A 17868-nucleotide genomic window follows, 5' to 3' on the forward strand; every position below is an offset into this window, starting at 1 on the left:
CTTGAATTCCATGCCTGGTGCTGGAGGCTAACTGTGCCTTTAAAAAAAAAAAAAAAAAAAGACAAAAGCTTTTAAATTTGTACATCAGTCAGTAGAAAATGCTAGTGAAATACATCTTGGAAGGTTCTAAGCCCCTTCTAACACTAAGAAGTGTATAGAATGGTAACAAAGACCTATTAGTGCACACAACTAAAGGTTTTGTAGGATACTGTGTAAACTATAGTGCAGAGTTCTGCCAGTCCGGTGTTCTAGATGAGCTTCATTGATCCAGGGACAATGTGAATGCTTTTGAAGCACCTTCCATTTAAAATGTCACACAATTTAGTCTGCCTTATACTGTAGATTTTAAGCCAGGTAATCTCTACCCCACACTTCCCAAAGCATTTAAAAATAATTTGTTTATTCAAATCTAGATCAAACTCAACTTTACAATTCTAATTAGGAAACTTAAGTTCCTTTTTACCTGTCAGGTCCCTCTTACTTGTCTCCTTTCCTCTTTTCTGTTGCATTTCGTATTTCCTGCGCTGAATTTTAGTTAACGCAACTCCTATGTTCCTGAATGTCTTGTAATCTAGAAGCTGGAAATCTAGTCTTGATTGGACTCAGGTCCAATCATTTGGCCCCCAGCATACTTCATAGATGGCATTGTGTGAATTACCAAGGAGCACAAGGTGTCTGATTGTTGTTCTTTGTACAATGTTAATGCAATAGACAATGCCAACACATGCTGATTTATTAGTAGATGGGAACTATCTATCTATCTATCTATCTATCTATCTATCTATCTATCTATCTATCTGAGACATGTTCTCTAGCCAAGCTTCATATTTAACTATGTAGTCCAAGCTGGTCATGGCCTCAGTTCTCCTGTCTCCAAAGTGTGTGATTGTAGGTGTGATTCACCATCCCAGCTCTCTTCATGCATTGTATAGAATAGTTTCTACACAGAGACTCTCCCAAGCCAAATGCAGTAGGCACCTCTGTAGTCTCAGAACTTTGGAGATAAGACGGAGAAGAATCTAGATTTCAAGGTCATCCTAGGCTACTTAGCTAGACAGAGAGAACAGGAATCTCTCTCCTTCATGACATGGAGTATGGTTTATATAAGATAAATGGTGGGGAGCATGGTGGATTGCAAGTAGACATGGTGCTGGAGAAGTCAATGAGAGTTCTAGATCTGAACCCACAGGCAGCATGGAGAGAGACTCTGGGCTTTTGAGACCTAAGACCGCCCCACAGTGACACACTTCCTCCAACAAAGCTGCCTTCTTAATCCTTTCAAATAGTGCCACTCCCTAGTGACACAGTATTCAGATCTGTGAGCCTATGGGGGGGGGGGGTCATTCCCATTGAAACCACCACGCTTATTGTGCTTAATTTGTTTGAAGATCTTATTCAGAAATGTAGACTATAAACTATGACTATTCCTCATGACCAAAAAATAAATGTGAGAATTGGTTTCATGTATTTCCACCCAGTTTTTAAAAATACAAATAGAGGTATTTTCTTTTCATTTATAGATAACTGTGGTTATATTGAAGTTACTTACACTACTGATTTATCGTTTAGAAGATTTTCCAAAGCAGAATTTTCATGTAGCTACTACTTGGCATTAACAATGTATAGAGTTCTGCCTGCATGTATGCCTACATACCAGAAGAGGGCACCAGATCTCATTACAGGTGGTTGTGAGACACCATGTGGTTACTGGGGATTGAACTCAGGGCCTCTAGAAGAACAGCCAGTGTTCTTAACCTCTGAGCCATCTCTCCAGTCCACTGCTACTTCCTTGCTTAAGACCTTTTTCTTTTCATTAAATTTTTTTTTTAGGTTAAAAATTTTTTTATTCTGTATGTATAAATATTCTATCATGTATGTATCTGGTGCCCATTGAGGCCAGATGAGTGTCAGATCCCCTGGAACTGGAGTTACCAAAGGTGCATGTGTTGTTAATCACTGAGCCACTTATCTAGACCCTTCCCAAGTTCTTATATGTATTATTCCCTCTTTGTGGAGATAACCATGTTTTACGTATTTGCTACTCAAAGCTGACTCTGCTATCTTTTTGTATTTGCTTTCCACTGGGTACTGGAAAAGTAACTTTTTTCAGGTTTGGGCTTCTAATTCCACTGTTGACTTATTTTGATTTGTGTCCTAGCAGCCGGGTTCTCAATAATTCCAGCTCCCACGGTGGGTACAGGGTGCCTTTACTTCTCCATGCTTTTCAGCAAGTGTCAGTACTTGGCCACATAAGGGCCTTGACAACCACAGCCTTGTTCCCAAAGAGATCACATCAGTGCAAGAGTGTTGGCTTCAGCTTGTTCTCGCTAGCTCTGGAGATCACCAGAGACTCCTCAGTGAGCCTCATCATGATTTCCATTGAAGTGTGTTTTTCCTTTCTGTAGATTTTAAAAGACCACGGGGAGGCTTTTCTCGTTGGCAACCAGCTCAGCTGGGCAGACATACAACTGTTAGAAGCCATTTTGATGGTGGAGGAACTCAGCGCCCCTGTGCTGTCCGACTTCCCTCTGCTGCAGGTAGGATTCTCATCAGCGCAGACACAGAACCCTGGGAGATGCAGCGGGAGCGATGCCCAAAATAATAGGTGCCTGCAAGCCAGACTTAAAACTTAAGAGAAACTGTTTCACAAAGCATGTTTTATTCACTCTGGTTATTTAGGCACGCTTACACTATAGGAACTGTTAGGGAATGAAACTTTATATGATGGGAAAATGGGTATTTGAGGTTCTAATATGAACATTTAACTGCTGGGGCGGGCAAGGGGTGGAGCACATGACCTGCATGTAGGCGGTCCTAGAACATTCAGGGCTTTTATTTATTTATTTATTTATTTATTTATTTATTTATTTCAGTTCTCTAAACATTTTTACTTGCAACAGCAGCCTTTGTTCTTCCATTCTGGCTCTCTCAGATGATGGTGCCCACTTTTTAGTGGTCTCAATGCTGGGTCACCTCTTGGTTCGTTGCCTCAGCTTACACAAAGAATCCCACCATTGCGACCTGACTTGGTTCCCGCTCTAGCTCCTCACATTTCTTACAGAGAGAAGCATTAGGTTTTGTCAGTGAAGAACAATGTTTTTAATTAGTTTCTCCAAGGGTGTCTTGCTGGGTATACAAACCACATTTGAGGACAGACTCCATGCCCAGCAGTAGATGGCCAACACAAACTCAATGGTATTTTGGGAGACTTTTTTCTTAAACCTTACCAGTCTTTTGCCTATATATCATAGTTTCCAATTTTGTGTTTTTATGGGTTTTGCGCACGTGCGTGCATGCATGTGTGTGTTTGTGTATTTGTTTCTTCCTTTCTTAGTGTTTTCCTTTGTTCATTAGTTTGTTGTTTTTGTTTTATCACTGTCTTATTTGCATTTTGTTTTCTTAAGTCAGAGAGAGAAAGAAGGCATGGAGTTGGATGGGTTTAAAAAGGAATTAGTTATCATTTTAATGTGAAGAATGTCAGGTACTCTGAATTATGAATAAAAATGTATTGTGAAAAAAAAAAAGAACAGCATTTCTTCCTTCTTGTTACAAAAGAAAACGTGTGTTCATGCATTTACACTATCTAAGCCAAAAGATGAAAGTGAAAAAGACCTAAAATCCTGTAAGTCAAAAGTTACTGACAGGAAACCAATTTACCTATCACTTTGTATTTTCCTTTCATATGCCATATGAAAGCATTCTTTTATTATAAACGAAGAGCCCTAAATCCCTAAATTTAGAACATCAGCAAAGAGAGCACCATGCTTCTAGAAGATCTGGTGCTTCTGGGAGAGGCTGGTGCTCAGAGGGTGTGGGGTTCCTTTGGAGCCAAGGTGTTTGTCAGAGAGCATGACGCTTCTTTTGAGTCGAGGGTGCTGCTGGGAAACCAGTTCCTGAAGGCTCCAGATAGCACTCAGCTGAGGCCAACAGCTGGCGCTTGCTAATGTGTCCCACCACTTGTTGTAATTTCTTTTCTCACACCCTAAAATATTCCCTTTTAATACATTCCTAAAACAAGACTTAATAGGTCAGAGAATAGAAATAGTTAAGGGCTTTTAATATGTTCTGGTCATGCTTTTGCCTTTTTAATAAGACATTTCAATTCACACCAGGAAAAGTCAGCAAACACACCAAGAAGTTAGTTCATATCCCCAACACCGTGGGCTTTAAAACTAAAGGCCTAAGCACATCCTCTGTGGCAAAACTCTGATGTTTTCTTCCTTTCTTAAAAAGGTTTATTTTATTATGTATATAGTGTTCGGCCTGCATGTATGCCTGCAGGCCATAAGAGAGCACCAGATCTCATTACAGATGGTTGTGAGTTGGAAATTGAGCTCAGGACCTCTGGAAGACCAGCCAGAGTTCTTAACCACTGAGCCATCTCTCCAGCCCCAAACTCTGACAGATATTGAGCTCCTGACTTCACTGTTTCTTGTTTCAGGCATTTAAGGCAAGAATCAGCAACATTCCTACAATTAAGAAGTTCCTTCAGCCTGGGAGTCAGAGGAAGCCACCTCCAGACGGCCACTATGTTGAGGTGGTCAGGAATGTCCTGAAGTTCTAGTGGCCTCAGGTCTTAAGATGGATACATCAAGTATCCAATCACCGCAGGCCAGCTACAGAGCATTCCAGAAGCAAGGTATAGATATATCCCAGGAGTTTTTGAAAAACAAAACCACTCTGCCATCAGAGACACATGCCAATTAAATATAATGAAAAACTATCTCTTTGGTAAGGTGTTTGTTTTAAGCTTGTCGGCTGTGGATGACAGCTAAGAGCGTCATGAAACCAGAGTTCCTTATGAAGAGGTGGTCAGCAGACAGACATACTCAGGACACTGAGTCACATGGGGCATTATCTGTCTGTATAAAGATCAGAATGGTAACGGGCAGCGGTGGGGGGTGGGGACTTCAGATGGGAGCAGAGGGTCACTTCAATACCTACACTGGTTTCTGAGAATTTGGGATTGGAAATAGAATGAATAATCCTGGGAATAGCTTCCCATAGTAAGCCCTATGCCGAAGTGGGCGCACAAAGGGTGTCTGGGGCTCTGTTTTGAAACCTATTAAAGAAAAGAACCTGGTTATCAGGAAGCCCTCTTCCAGCTACCAGAGCCCCTGAGGCTTGGGTTTGGCTTTGCCTAGACAATCCCAGAGGCCAGTGGCATCAACCCAACACCAATGAAATACGTCCTTATTCAAGTTGAACAAAAGCTTCCTCGGTGGGTGTACCTTCTTTAAGTGTAACTATTATGTTTCCCAAGTCATACATCAAGCTGGACCCCACGCAGGTTCATTTAGTGGGAGTAGAGGAGCGGGTGATGTTGCCTTAGCACCTGTGACTTTTGATGGCCTCACTGGTCTGAAGAAATTTCCTGCCAGTGGTTTGGGGAATGTGACTGCCAGCTCCAAAGTTCTAAGACAGCCTGTCCGTTCTTCAAAATTACACTTATTCATTTGTGTGTGCATATGACACAGTGCATGTGGAGATTGAGGACAACTTTAGGGAGTCACCCGGAGGGACTGAACTCTGGTTGTTGGGCTTGTCCAAGGTCCTTGACCTGCTGAGTAATCTTACCAGCCCCCACTACCCCCACCTCCCATCAACTTCTGGTGCATAGCATGCCTTTTCTTGTGAAATAACCTAATGATTGGGATTTCATTCCATTTCCTTAGGGCCACCACAGAGCATAGCCACGCTAGCATCACACTCTCCTCCACTCATTCCTCATCCTGGCTTCGGAGGAAGGGCTGATCAACCATTAGGACAGCCAGGCTCCTCTGTATACCCTATCCCAGTACATGTGAACCTGAGCCCTGCCCCCCCCCCCCAGAGTGCTTTTCTATAGTTATGAGCTTTGTGTAAGTGTAATAAGTACATAAAGCAACTCATTTACTAAATTCATGTCTCTTTCATCATCTTGTCAAGTAGTGTATTCCCAGCTATAGTAACCCGTATCTCTTAATTCTTCCTCTGAGGTTACTTTTGGCTCCATTGTCTGCATGTTGAGTGGGAGCCTCATCCAAACCAGCAGAGGTTATTACAGAATTAAGGAACAGTGAACCTCAGAAAACCCAACAGCGTGAAGGCGCCATTGAGGTCCCCCTTTCCCATTGTTAGGGTCTGAGTTTTGTACAGAGAAAGGAGGTTACCTGAGTTGGCATGGCCATAGAAATGGAGGCTTGGAATTCAGGAGACCCTCCATCCTATTTTAAAAGGTGCTACCATTGGTCCTTGTCTTAGGATTGCTAAGATAAAAACCATGACCAAAAGGCAAGTTGGGGAGAGAAGGGTTTCTTTGGCTTATGATTCCACACTGACATTCATCACTGAAGGAAGTCAGGACAGGAGCCCAAACAGGGCAGGAACTTGGAGGCAAGAACTGACTCCAAGGCCATGGAGGAGTGCTGCTTACTGACTTGCTCTTCATGGCTTACTCAGTGGCTTACTCAGTCAGAACCCAGGACCTCCAGCCCAGGGATGGAGCACCAGAAACGGACTGGGCCCTCCCCAATTAGTTGCTGATTAAGAAGATGTCCTACAGCTGGATTCTTTTTTTTTTTTTTTTTTTTAAGATTTATTTATCACATATACAGTGTTCTGCCTGCATGTATGCCTGCACACCAGAAGAGAGCACCAGATCTCATTGTAGATGGTTGTGAGCCACTGTGTGGTTGCTGGGACTTGAACTCAAGACCTCTAGAAGAGCAGCCAGTGCTCTTAGCCAATGAGCCATCCCTCCAGCTCTGGAGTCATTTTCTTAATCGAGGCTCCCTTCCTTCCAAAGACTCTTGCTTGTATCAAGTTTACATAAACTAGGCAGCACGGCCCTCAAATGAATAAGTAATCTGGGTCAGATGTAAATTTCCTCCAATGATATGCTGGTTTCATCTGGTAGACAGGAATTACACACACAGCTGTCATCCTATCTAGGCTGCACCCAAGGATCTACCTAGAATCAGGCAAAGAAATTCTGAGAATGCTAACCTCAAGCACCCTCTTTTCCCTCTATTTTCAGTAATTCACATAACTATCTGAAATACCCGGGGATGCTATTTCCTGGTGTGGCTCCCCAGTCAGGTCTGACAACTTCCACAGGGACAAATGTGGTAGAGAAATCAGGTATTTACTAGGGGACCACACCCTGTGCATGCCCTCTCAGGACTTTCTACTGTGCCGCTTATCTCTTGCTGATAAACTGCATTCGCTCAGGATGCCACACTTCTCTCTAAGCCAAGGCCAAGCTGGGACATGCAGCAGATAAAAGGAGTGGAAGGTAATTGTCATGGGCTTTTTCATTTAGGGCTTATGACAAGTGACTATCCTGGTGATGTGGGAGGGCACACAATGGTGCTCCAACATGGCAACCACTCTCAGATAGCCTGAGCACCATGAGACTTACTTTGGTAACCTCCCATTTAAAATAATATGCAGCTGGAAGCCTCATTGAAATACCTCTTGATTTCTATCCCAGAAAACCCATGGAAGTAATCAGCGTAAATATACACGAGGCCACCATGAATCTCAATGAGAAATTAAAGTATCAATGAAATAATATGATTAAAAAAAAAAAGGTCATAGTTAAAGGAAGAGTTACAGGAAGCTGAGACAAAAGGATTTCAGTTGAAAGTTTACCATGTAATTATGTACGCCTCTTTTTCTGGTGCTGGTGACCGAACAAGGAAGGACCTTGTGTGTACTTGGCCAGTGCTCTACCACTGATCTAAGCCCACAGCACCATAAGCATCATTTTTCATCATTAGTCATTTCAACAAGTATTTTGTTCATTTTGTAAGCCTGAGACCCACAGACATTCCATTCCCCCAACCCCCAAAAGATGGGACATTTTTGTTTCAGCCAAGAGTCTAAAGTAGAGGCTGATAGCATGTGGTTAGTACAGAATAGAATCCTTCTCAACCACATTCATACTCAATGAAACTCCATGGGAACTATATGAAGGCGAGTCATACACAGTGTATTTCCTGTTCTCACTCCACAAGCAGTGTAGGAATGGTATGCTTCCTTCCTTGAATGAATAGGGTCATGGCAGGAAGACCATGGCCATTAGCAGGCTGGGCCTTGTTCTTAACTTCTGCCATCTCCCTGGCCCCTGGTCCATGTATTGTTGGATGCATGGCCTTCCACTGGAGTGTAGTTATCTTAGTTAATTTTCTATTGCTGTGATAAAACACCATGAACAAGGCAACTTATGAAAGGAGGTGTTTAGTTTGGGGCTTACAGTTTCAGAAGGTTAGAGTCCATGGCAGGGAGTGTGGTAGTAGGCAAGCAGCCATGGCTCTGGTGACATGGCACAAGCTGACAGCTTACATCTTGAGACAACCACAAGGCAGAGAAAGAGATACTGGGATTAGCATGAGTCATTTGAAACCTCGAACCCCACTCCCAGTGACACATCTTCTATAACAAGTCCTAATCCTTCCCAAACAGTTCCACTAACTAGAAAGTATTCAAACCTATGAGACTGTGGGGACCATTCTCATCTAAACAACCACAGTGGACAACTTGCCAGGGTCACATTCTTGGAGAAAATTGATTCTTCCTTTCCCAGAAGCCATCGACACCCAATAAGTGCTCCACTGGGTGTGTAACTTTGTGTCTACCTTACCTCTTTATGCTGGGATTTTGGCTGACTTGAATTTGCATGGGGTTTGTGCATGCTGCTACAATCATTGTGAGTTTGTATATTCAACTACCATGCTGTGTCCAGGAAACACTATTTCCTTAGAATCAATCACTGCTTCTTGATATTACAATTCTTCTCTGTGTGTGTATGTGTGTGTTTGTTTTTTTGGGGGGTCTATAAGATAGATGTTCCATTGAGGCCTAAGCATTCTGTAGTCTCTTATTCTTTGTACCATGACTAGTTATGGGTCTCTGTGTTAATCACCACCTACAGCAAGTAGAATCTCCTCTGATGATGGTTGAGAGATGCACTCATATGTGGATATGAGCCATTAGGAATCAGTTTAATACAATGTCCATTTAGTTGCATCAGAGCAGTAGACTTCCCCTGCTATGACCTGTCTAACTACCAGTTTTGGACCTGCAATGCTTCCGGGTATGAGTTTCTTCTTGTGGAATGGAACTTAAATCCAATCAGAGAGTAGTTCATTACACTCATGATGTTCTTGCCACCATTGCATCAGTAGCTTGTCTTGCCAGACTAGTCATTGTGGAGGTTTGGGGCCTGGATGGAGAGCTAAAGCACATATGAACACATTTTCTGTAATCCTGACAAGAAGAGCATAGCCACACACAGCAAGCTTTTGGGCTTCTAAAACACGTTTTCATATCAGATTGCCAAATAAATGTGAAAGCCACCTCTTAAAAGGCAGTTTCAGGCAAATAGCAATAAAAAATCAATAGAAAATTGATGATTAAATATAAAACTTCCAAGATGAAAATGTTACTTGGTTTACTAACCCAGATCATGGGCATATACTTTTGTGTGGTAGTTCAGATTGTCACCTTGACCAGGATCAGGTGACAATCCTCTGGCCTTGCCACATAAAATCATGCTGTAATTATTTCCACGGGATAAATTTGCAACCACTTAGAAGACAGCACACAGAATGGGTAGGGCCCCCGGGTGGAGTAGAGGAGCCCTGACTTAAGCCAGGCAGAGGAACCCAATACTCAAGAGTTTGAGCCTGGTCGAGTTTCCTTTATTCTCTGAACTTCAGTGCCCTCGTCTACTAACGAGATTATTAGCTATTTCCTAGGTTGTTTGTAGAAGGGAGAGTCATCCTTAGATATCACAGTGAGTAATGAAAATGAGTGTGAGCCACAGTAAACATTCTAATCTCTTGGTCTCATCTGTGTTGTCTCAGCAAATCCTATGGCAACCTTTGTCCCTCCTGGCCTCTTGAAGCTCCCAATTTGCGATTGGGAAAGGCTACTTATTAGAAAAACAATTATGATAAAGAACAAGTACAAATAAAAGTTCCTATCCTATTGTAGCATGACCTTCAGTCAATGACTAAGGAATTTTCAGTATTTTGAAATCATTGGGCTAGATGTCTCAAATAATTACTCACCTATCACCCATTAGTGTAAACTTGACTCTCCCTTTCCTTCTACTGAATCTTAATGGACTACATTTATTCCCTGGGAAGAGACAGGCCCTTAAGATGAATACAGCATGTTTCTAAGATTTCTCAACTTCTAACTTTGAGAATGCTGATGTCAACTGCTTGCTGTATGTGTATATTTAGAGCCAGTGAGATGGGCAGCAGGTAAAGTTCTTGCCATGCAAGACTGATAACCTGGGTTTCAGCCCCAGAATCCAAGTAAAGTTGGAAAAAGAGAACTGAGGCCATAAAATTCCCTTCTGCCTTCCATAAGCACATCATGATGCCCATGCGAGTTCGTACACCCCCCCCACAGATACAGAAAATAAAATAAATAATTTTAAGTGTGGATATTTAAAATATTTCGAGAGTGATGGAGCAAGACACTTAATATCCACGTATGGCCTCTATAGGAATGCACATAGGTATACATGCCGAGTCATATGTATAGACACATATTCATAAAGGCATCTACACACACAAAGGCTATATAAAAGAAAAGCATAAACTTATCTACAAAAGCAAACTTATGAGCTCTCAAAAGGGACTCTAGGGAAGCAGAAAATGATATATTTCAAGCCCTGAAAATAAATAGATGCCCATCAAAATTTCTATATCCGGGAAAGCCATCCTTTAAATTAATAGAAGAAAAAAGATACCTTTAAAAAAGAACAAAAAAAAAAAATAAAATAAACAAAACAAGAAAGAAAAGAACCAACTCAGGCAGTCCGTGACTACTCTGCAGAAAATAGTGTGCTCTGCTGTTTTCCTCAGTCACAATCCACACTTTCCCTTTCATGCCAAACCTCTTTTCCTTTTCCTCTCTTCTCCAATCTTATCATTTACCCCATAGCCATAACATCCATAGCTTAAGAACCCCTAAAGTATGTAGGCCCTAACACTACCCCAACTTTGCCTTCCCAGTTACTTTCCCCACATTTCCCCCTACTTGGTCTAACACTAATCCCTATCTTTATAGTCTACTTCCCTTCTGCCCTTAATCTTAGTAACTAATACCCTATGTACCACACTATCCTGGTTAATTTATCTTCCAACAGCCCTTAAAGTCAAGGGACCATTGCTTTTAACTGGGTACTACAACATTTTCATAGTAGACACACTGTAGGGTAAAAGTGTAGTGTTATATTATTTATGATTTATTAAAGCTTGCCTGGGGATCCAGAAAGCGAAGTCACCCATAAGCCATAGAAGCCAGGCACACGCCTTTAATCCCAGCAGCCAGAAGCTAGGAGGTACTGGTACATACCTTTAATCCTGGGACTCAGGATTAAGAGATAGATTGGTCTCGGTGAGTCCAAGGCCACCCAGATCTATACAAGAGTGACTCAGTCTAAAAGAAAATTATAGCTCACACCCTTAATTTCAACCTTAGGGAAGTATATAAGATAGAAGCAAGGTTGCAGAAAGCATTCATTCTCCAGCCCCACTGAGGAAAGGCTATAGTCTGAGGCTTGGTGAGAGCTCTTGGAGACAGGACCAACCCATTCGGAGGTAAGAAACTGGTGGCCAGTTGCTTTGCTTTTCTGATATTCACTTGAAGCGTGAACCCCAAAATCAGTCTCTGGGTCATTTATTTATCTGTGTTACATAAAAGAGCCAGCCAAAGAAACCCTGCCAGGCCCTGAAACCCAAAGCTAGTGAAAGCAACCCTGGCACTAAACCCAGAGCCAGTGAAAGAGACAGCTTAATCCTGAACCCAGAACCTAAGAAACACACCCTGATTCTGAAACCAGAGTAAAAGAAACACACTTTGGCCCTAGAACAAGAGCCAGTAAAGAAATACACCTTAACCCTGAAAATAAAGCCAAAAGGCTAAAAGAAACACAAATTGGCCCTGAAACCAGAGCCAACTCTGCCCCTGATCAACTAAACCAACCAATCCCTGAACAATGAAGGGCCTACACCCTCACCCAGCCCCTGCCTTAGAAGCCATTACAGGCTGCAGAAAAGACCCTGCAAGAGGTAGACCTCTGACTCAGCAACATGCCCTGAGTTCCTGACCTTGCCTGATCTTCTAGTCACTAGGAAGATACACTCCATGTGGCAAGGAACCAATCAGAAGTTAGCTGGTAGACTCAGGGTGTGCATTATAGTAACAGGGAATACAGAGCATAGCAATTATCCTGGGAGAGCCTCAGCATAGTAACCATTCTCTCAGGTGCAGCTCATCAATCAACTCAGGACAGTTCACTCAAGCATGGAAGCACACCAATCCCGAGACTGTTGCTATGCAACTAGCGGACCCCCCAGACACTCCCCTTGCTCTACCCCAATATATCCCCCGCCCCCTGGGGGTCCTTCTTGCTCTACATCCTGTGTTGGACAGACTTAGGACCAGAGTTAATACAGTTAACTCGTTAGTTAATTAAAGACTCTTGGCTTTTGCATTGGATTAGGTCTCTTGGTGATTTTGGGGTTCAGTGTGGGCACAACACAAGAAAACTAAGCAATCCCTGAGCAAAAAGTCTCCCTGCGAAAATCCTGCCCCTAAGAAGCCCTATATGAGCCCCTCTGCCATTGCAGTTGCTGGCTGTCCTATCCCACCCTGGCAGAGACAGTCACTCTTCTGGACTCCTTCTTTCCAAATAAATCTATTTCTTAAAAAGAGTTTTGGGTGAAGATCTTTTTTCGCCAGCCCAGAACAGAACCTTTGCTGAGACTTTCCCTTAGGGGGCTGACCTGAAACTCCCTTGGGAGTGGAGCAGAAAAAGTAACTTTTCGCTGGAGCTGGAGGAGATTGATGCACTTCTGCAGGGATTTCCCCTTGAGCAGAGTGAATCGAAAGAAGTAAAACCTTGGGCCGGGGCTGAACAGAGCAAAAGAAATGGATAGCTCTGGTACGAAGTTCCCGTAGGGGAACGGAGCAGAGTTCAGCCATCACAGCTCTCTCTTGCAGAGGAGCAGGATTGCTACATCCTGCAGGGAGACCATCCCTCACTATACCCCAGCTTCAGATATCACCTGACTTCCCAATGAGTCAGGATACCTTCCCTCCAGAGCTCTGATACTTGCACGAACAATAGTGGCAGTTACTCAGACAATTGCTGCCTTCCTCTGGAGGTAGTACTGGGATCATACCAGCTGCCAGGGGCACATAAACTGAAGATCTAAACTTTGAATTCTGCACCTCACATTTCTACCCCACATAGACACTGAAAATCAGCAACTGAAAGAATGCATATGATAAAAAGGCAAAAGCATGAGAAATTTTTAGCAACAACACAACCCTAGATGAGTAAATCCTAATATATGAAACATGAACAATCAGAACAGCGTAACACTCTCCAAAATACTGATCCCACATTAATTTCCCCAAAGAGCAAGTTAGACACAATCTAGGCCAAAGGATTAAAGGGCGAGGACAAGACTTCCGTGGAGCTGTCGTGCTCAGAGTGCACTAAATTTTGTTTGATTGCTTGCTTTTGGTTTTGAAGTGGGAATAGAGGAGTCTCCTTGTTTTATGCTTTTAATGATTGCCTATAATGCTTCTATATGCAGGAAAAGGCCCTTGCCACCAAGCAGATGACCTGAATTCAATCCCGGAAACACACATGGCAAGGAGAGAGAGAGCAAACTCCTGCAAGGTGTCTTTTGACCTCCACATGCATGCCATGACATTTGTATACACAAATAATAAGTTGATATATTAATTAAAAGACATAATAAAAATGTAGTTATAAGAATGGTTACTGAAGACTTCCTCTTCCTGTAGGTGGCCTGAGGTGACCTGTGAAGATGGTTTGCTACTCCCTCGACCCAGAAAATCCAAAGAAATCATGCAAGTCAAGATGATCAAATCTTCGGGTTCACTTTAAGAACACCCGTGAAACTGCCCAGGCCATCAAGGGCATGCATATCCGAAAAGCCACCAAAGTGAAAGATGTCACTTTGAAGAAGCAATGTGTGCCATTCCGGCGGTACAATGGTGGAGTAGGTAGGTGCGCCCAGGCCAAACAGTGGGGCTGGACACAGGGTCGGTGGCCAAAAAAAGAGTGCTGAATTTTTTGCTGCACGTGCTTAAAAATGCAGAGAGTAATGCTGAGCTTAAGGGTCTAGACGTCGATTCTCTGGTCATTGAACACATCTAGGTGAACAAAGCACCTAAGATGCGCCGACGAGCCTACAGAGCGCATGGCCGGATTAACCTGTACATGAGCTCCCCCTGCCACATCAAGATGATCCTCCCAGAAAAGGAGCAGATTGTTCCAAAGCCAGAAGAGGAGGTTGCACAGAAGAAGATATCCCAGAAGAAACTGAAAAAACAAAAGCTTATGGCATGGGAATAGACTCAGTGTAAAATGGTTACTGAAATCAGAGAGTATACAATAAGATCCTAATTGAATTCAAGGACAATGCAAATAAATAACTAAATAAAAAAATAAAGTCAATACTGGATATGAAATAATATCCCTTCAATAATGAGATTGAAATACTAAAAAAAAAAAAATTGAAAATGTATATATGTAAAGTTTAGTAGGTTTTAAAAAAAGCTCATTAGAGCCTTATCAGTAGAATAGATCAGATAGGCTGGGCGGTGGTAATGGCACATGACTTTAATCCCAGCACTTGTGAGATGGAGGCAAGCAGATCTCTGTGAATTCGAGGCCAGCCTGATCTACAGAGCTAGGTTCAGGATAGCTAGGGTTACACAGAGAAACCTTGACTCAAAAACAAACAAACAAAAATAGAATAGATTAGATAAAAGACAGAATACCAAGAATGAAAGACAACATAGAACAGAATATAAGCTAAAGAGAAAATGTAACACTTGGGTTCCATAGTATACACCATTAGAAGACCAAATTTGGATTAGTGAAATGGATCAGCAGGCTAAATTTACAAATTGTGGGTCTAGAAAGAGAACAGGATAAAGGCATAAACAATATGCTCAATAGAATCATATAGGAGAAAAGTTTCCCAAACTCAGAGGAAGAAATGATAATCCGGACTCAAGAGACATAAAGAACATCAAATGGACAAAACCAAGAAAGAACCCCCATGTCAAATTATAGTTAAAGCACCAAACACAGAGAACAAAGAACACAGTCAAAGTTGCATGAATGAAGTATTAAGTCACACACAAAGGCAAACACAAGGGAATAACAACTGATTTTCAACAGAAACCTGACAGGAAAGGAACTCACTAGATGATGTATTCCAAGTGTTGTAGCGCCTGCACTACAATCTGTTCCGAGAATCCGGCAAAGGCCTAGAGATTGAAATAAAAGACCCAGCTGGAATTCATGCAGCTGGAATACTGAATGCCATTTATTGAGGGGATGGAGTGGGCTTATATACTGACTCACAGCACAGTGGAAAACAATCAAGGGTCAAGCATGCAAGTTGTCAGGCTTAGTTCCTCCCCAGCAGATGTGTGTTAGCAAATCAGGCAGAGTAGCAACTCTGGAGCAAGATATTACAGCTGACAACTTTAGGCTTGCTCAAGGTGCCTTGGGGGTCCATGCAGGGCCCTACAAAATATTAAAAGACAATACTTGCCAACCCATATCATTACATGCAGCAAAACTATCTGTTATAATTGAAGGACAATCTTACAATGATAGAAATAAATTATTAATATTATTGTTTAATACATTATTAATTAATATAATAAAGTAATTATGTGATGGCTCTTTCTTCTGTAGACTTATTTAGATTGTGTGCACTAATGTTTCTGATCCATGTAGTCCTCCACACCTTTTAACTACTTACTGCGTTGTGACTGTTGACCCAGTTGCATACAAGTTTGTAAAGAAGGTGCTAGAAAAGGAATTTAGACAGAACGAGAGCTGTGCAGGGACAGCACTCTGGACTCCCTGTAACTCACACGAACTGTGAACACAAGTGGTCCCACCCAGGGGTCCACTCACCATTGTTCTGTGGGGAGGAATCCTCTCTACCTACGCTCTCAGGGCTTCTGTGGTCTCTCTGGCTAAATGTGGGAAACCAGAAAATACGGTGACAAGAGAAAAGCACAAACCTTTTATTAAATTCCATGTCCATGGGGATCTTCCTAAGAGACAAGGTCCAAAGCATGATGATCACATATGTTTAAGACAAGAGACAATGAGAAAAGAATGACAGGACACACAGATCTCAGAGTGAAAAGATTAATTCTGGGCAGGTTGTAGGAGGGGCAGGGGAAAGGCTAGCAGAAGTTCAGGGTTACTGCAGAGTCCTTTGCTCTCACCTGGGCCTCACCAGCAGCCTCCTGTGACCAGAGCTGTTTCTTTCCTTCTCCCAAAGGACTGTCACAGGTCAAGGGGCCCTTCCTGAAGTCACAGGCCAATGACTTCAAGCCTGAAGTAGGTCATGGACCATGGCATTATTTTGAGATGGCTCATGCTTGATCGCCAGGAGAACATGGACCTCAGAGGACATTTGTGATTGGATTCCGTCATTGCTGTAGTTCTTTCCCTGCCACTTCCTCTCTCAGTTCTTCAGATGCCGTGTGATTATCTCCACCTCAACCCTGTCTCCTTGCAGTTGAAAAGACCAGGTTTTGGTGAGAAAACTGATTCCAGAATCCCCCAAGACACCAGCCTTGTCTCTGCTCACACCTCATGTCTAGCCAGCTCCTGTTGATGCATAGATGCCTCGGTTGCAGTCTATGAGCAGAACTGCCTCCACACCTATGGAGAAGGCATCTATCTATCTGCACAGGGCATTTGGAGGACAACAGTAAGGGAGTTAATGGGGCATGCATGCAGGCTTATATCACACACACACACACGCACACACAAACACACACACACACACAGAGAGAGAGAGACAGAGAGACAGACAGACAGATAGACAGAGAGAGAGATAGATAGATAGATAGATAAATAGATAGAGAGAGAGAGAGAGAGAGAGATAGAGAGATTCTTTTCTCTGTTAGCATTTACAACTGCTTTTATACTAGTTGTCATGTCAAATACACCCGGGATTTTGGCTACCAGATGAAATACTAACTTCCCTAGCTGTGAGATATTGTGACTTTCTATCTCCTGATTGCTGTCTTTACCAGAGGAGCCCTCCCAATGTCTGCTTGCTCTGGCTTACTGCCTTAATTTGTTTTTGAAAGGTGATAGAGTTTATCATGTTTTTAATCCCATGACCATATTTGCCTCTCCTTCCATTGTTGATGAGAGCTATGTGACAAGATGAGGTAAGCACAGACTTTGCCCTAGAAGCCTGGAGATCCAGCTTTGCCTACCAGCAGGTTTTAAGTAAGACATTATCTTCCAGCACTTCCCCTGTAAAAGGAAGACAGTAGCTCTCTTGACATCTTTTAGGTAGCACCTTGCCCTGAGTTCAAGCTTCCTAGCAGTATTTTATTCCTTAAGAGCCCTAGCAGACGGGGCTCCCAGTCTTGTGTCCATGTCTTTTCCCTATACTGATTCTAGAAAATGGGTTGTGAGCAGCTTTCATGTTGTAAAAATAATGGCTTTTGTAGATATTAAAAAACAATGCATTTTGAATTGGTAGAAGTTTGAGTCAGGTCATTTGTGAGTGAAAAATCAGTAATATACCTCTCAGCAAACTGTCTTAATTATGTATGCTTAATTTTTGTAACTACAACTGCATTCTGTTTGATGGGTTTGGTCATAAAATCTTCTCTACCCTACTCAAACAAAAATCTCCTACATTGAATGCTTGGTCTCCAGTGATGATGTTTTTGTAGGTAGTTCTTGGAACGTGTGGGGCATATCTGGAAGAAGTAGGTTACTGAGTAGGTCCTTTTGGGTATCTTGTGACAGGCTGCTCTGGCATA

General features: G+C 42.5%; 1 protein-coding gene and 1 pseudogene across 1 annotated transcript in view; both read left to right on the top strand.

Moving 5' to 3' along the window:
* The window catches only part of LOC127232006 (glutathione S-transferase A4), a 59077-nt gene that overhangs the window by 20552 nt on the left and 20657 nt on the right, over positions 1 to 17868 (top strand). The window contains exon 6 of the mRNA XM_051198002.1: positions 2406 to 2537. Coding sequence (XP_051053959.1) covers positions 2406 to 2537 — 132 coding nt within the window. The remainder of the gene's footprint in view (positions 1 to 2405; positions 2538 to 17868) is intronic.
* On the top strand, positions 13848 to 14398 carry LOC127232007 (60S ribosomal protein L17-like; annotated as a pseudogene).

The sequence above is a fragment of the Phodopus roborovskii genome, unplaced genomic scaffold, assembly GCF_943737965.1.
Source record: "Phodopus roborovskii unplaced genomic scaffold, PHOROB, whole genome shotgun sequence".
Taxonomy (NCBI): Eukaryota; Metazoa; Chordata; class Mammalia; order Rodentia; family Cricetidae; genus Phodopus; species Phodopus roborovskii.